Below are 2,936 nucleotides of genomic sequence, written 5' to 3'. Positions count from 1 at the left end.
TAGCTACTAAGTATTCAGGAATTTCTTCTATGGTGACCATGGCCAAACAATCAAGAATGCTTCTCCAGCGTACTTTCCATAGCCCAATTGCTCTTTCAATTGAAATTCTTGCTGAAGACTGACAAAAATTAAAATTTTTTTGTCTGACTGTTAGATGCCCATTATCCTTAAAAGGCACCATGATATGAGGATGAATACCGTAGGCAGCATCTCCGACAATATGAGTGTTTCGAATTGAACTGGAGACTCGATTCCACTGAATAAAGCTTAGTTTATTCCTTTATAGTATACACTTAATGAATACGTTACAATAGATTGTCTATATATAGTTCGCTCTTAATCAACGCGATGTCGCTCGCTGGGCGACGCAGTCGATAAGTTATCTTGCGTCGAATCACGCGTGTCGAGTGGATGATCGGTATAGCTCTCAACAGTCACGATGCTGCATCTATAATTATTGGGGAAAATATAGATAAAACGATAATTTATGATGAAATTCGAGATTTTGTCAAAGCTCGTTATGTAGGGCCTGTGGAAGCATGTTGGCGCATTTTGAGCAAACCTTTACAAGAAAAGAGTCATGCCATTTTTCGTTTACCGGTACATATGCCAAATGAACATAGTGTAATTATCGATGAGACTGTTAATAATGATGCAATAAAATCGACTGTAGAACGAGTGACGATGCTATTAGATTATTTTGAATTAAATACTCGAGATTAACTCGAAGTATCTTTCTTCGAATTCAGCCTCTGCTGTGTTCTCCGCGACGGTGGCTTCAGTTTCCGTGCTGGCGACGATCTCGCGCTGCACGCATTGGAATTCGTTCCAGATGTCTTCTAGTCTCGCAATGTAGACTTCGATTTCTTCCTTGTTCGTTTAATCCTCGCTCGATTGATTGATTTTTGACTGCAATCTCGTCAATTTGGCCTTGATTGCCCCTCGTCTCTTGTGAAGTTTCTCTATCTCACCCATGCCGGTGTGCGTATAACCTCACTTCGGTGTACTTGCGATTGTTCGCGCGTCGTGCGCGATTCCTTGACCTTGCTTCTTGTGGACTGTATTTCACGATTTCCTTAGCCTATTCGGCTCGAAGGACCAATGTTTCGAATTGAACTGGAGACTCGATTCCACTGAATAAAGCTTAGTTTATTCCTTTATAGTATACACTTAATGAATACGTTACAATAGATTGTAACGTGATCTATATATAGTTCGCTCTTAATCAACGCGATGTCGCTCGCTGGGCGACGCAGTCGATAAGTTATCTTGCGTCGAATCACGCGTGTCGAGTGGATGATCGGTATAGCTCTCAACATAAGCCGCCCACCAATTAGGCAAGCTAATTTACTCATCCTCGTTGACGGGTAATTTGCATAGTTTGACTACAGATCGTTTGTAGATCCCGTTTCCTGTACGGATCGTGACCACTCGGATGAAACCGTCGTGTCCGGGATGTAGCTCGATCACTCGTCCTAATTTCCATTTCAATGGGGGTGCATTGTCGTCTCGTATCAAAACTAAGTCGTTCATTTGTAGATTGGGTTGTTTTCCTTTCCATTTCGTTCGGTTTTGTAAATTGGCGATGTATTCAGCCGCCCACCGTTTCCAAAAATGCTGGACGGTACGCTGCACAAGTTGCCATTTTTCTATAACTTTAGGAAATCCACTAGCTCTTTCAAATTCTTCCATTACTTTGGTTGCTTTCTCACCCTGAGGCCACTGAATAAATCGTGGAGCAAGAGTGTGCAAGGCATAAGTAACTCTCCTCATAATACGAATGGCTGTAGCTTTTCCTACATCGAATTTCACACACACAGACCTATAATTCGTATTTCATATAATGAAAAAATTATACAATAAAAAACTTTCTCTTGACGAGGAGCTAAGATATGTTACTATACCTATATGAATCTGGTGTTGCCATCATCCATAAAGCTAACAGAAGCTGTTTCTGGACTGGTACAGGCTTTCTGCCACTAAGTGATGTAATTAATATAGGTCCTATTAATTCCAATAAGAATTCAAAGGTTGCAGGAAATAATCTGTAAATAAAGCAATTGGAATTTCACAATTTATGTTAACAATTATTCTAAAATAATAATTGTTATGATATTATAATGTTTTTTTGAACTTGAGCAACGGTCATTGACTGTACCTGAAGTGCATTTTAAATTCTTCAGCAGTATAATTAGAAACAATTCTTTCCACATAGTCTTTGACGCGAGGTCTAATTTGTGTTTCACTTTTGTCTGTTTAGACCTAAATCAACAACTGTAATAAAATCTTCTACTTCTTTCTCTTCGCTCTCGTCATTACTTGAAGACATATTCATTAAAAATTCTAAATCATCATCTTCATCATTGCTTTCGCAACAAAATTCAATAAATTGCAGTAATGTAACTTTTTCATTTATCTGCATTTTTTATCGTCAATCGTCGGGTGATTTTTTCTTTCTTTGGAGTGTCCCTCGGATCGAGGGAAAATACGCGCCTTCTGTCCTAACCTTTGGACAATATGACGCAAAAATCGTCGGGTGAGATATCTTTGTAGGTTATAATATAAGTCCTGCATATAATAGAAAAGATTAAGAACTTCCCAAATATAGGAATAAATATTAAATGTTAGAAATAAAAAATTAAAGGAAATGAATGTGTAAATGCTTAATAGATACAAATAGGATATGAGACATATTATACATATTTTGTGAACCATATTTTATTAATTGTATTTATTGTGCGTTACGTTTAATCTCTATTCCTAATTTTTTCTTTTTCTAGTATTTAATATTTACTCATATTCATATTATTTCTTCTATTATGTAAACCATATATACATACGCTTTCCATTTACCTTTCATCAGTTACGTTACGTTTCATCAGTTCAGGTTACGTTTTCTAACTTATAAATTGTGCTTACGACCGGTCCAAAATAGA

General features: G+C 37.3%; 1 protein-coding gene across 1 annotated transcript in view; it reads right to left on the bottom strand.

Moving 5' to 3' along the window:
- The window catches only part of LOC108761065 (uncharacterized), a 7,134-nt gene extending 5,442 nt beyond the window's left edge, over window positions 1–1,692 (bottom strand). Inside the window, exon 1 of the mRNA XM_018507401.1 lies at window positions 1,352–1,692. Coding sequence (XP_018362903.1) covers window positions 1,352–1,692 — 341 coding nt within the window. The remainder of the gene's footprint in view (window positions 1–1,351) is intronic.
- Window positions 1,693–2,936: the final 1,244 nt, after the last annotated feature.

Source organism: Trachymyrmex cornetzi, unplaced genomic scaffold (genome assembly GCF_001594075.2).
Source record: "Trachymyrmex cornetzi isolate Tcor2-1 unplaced genomic scaffold, Tcor1.1 scaffold238, whole genome shotgun sequence".
NCBI classification, from domain to species: domain Eukaryota; kingdom Metazoa; phylum Arthropoda; class Insecta; order Hymenoptera; family Formicidae; genus Trachymyrmex; species Trachymyrmex cornetzi.
This window is presented reverse-complemented; position numbering and strand designations above follow the sequence as displayed.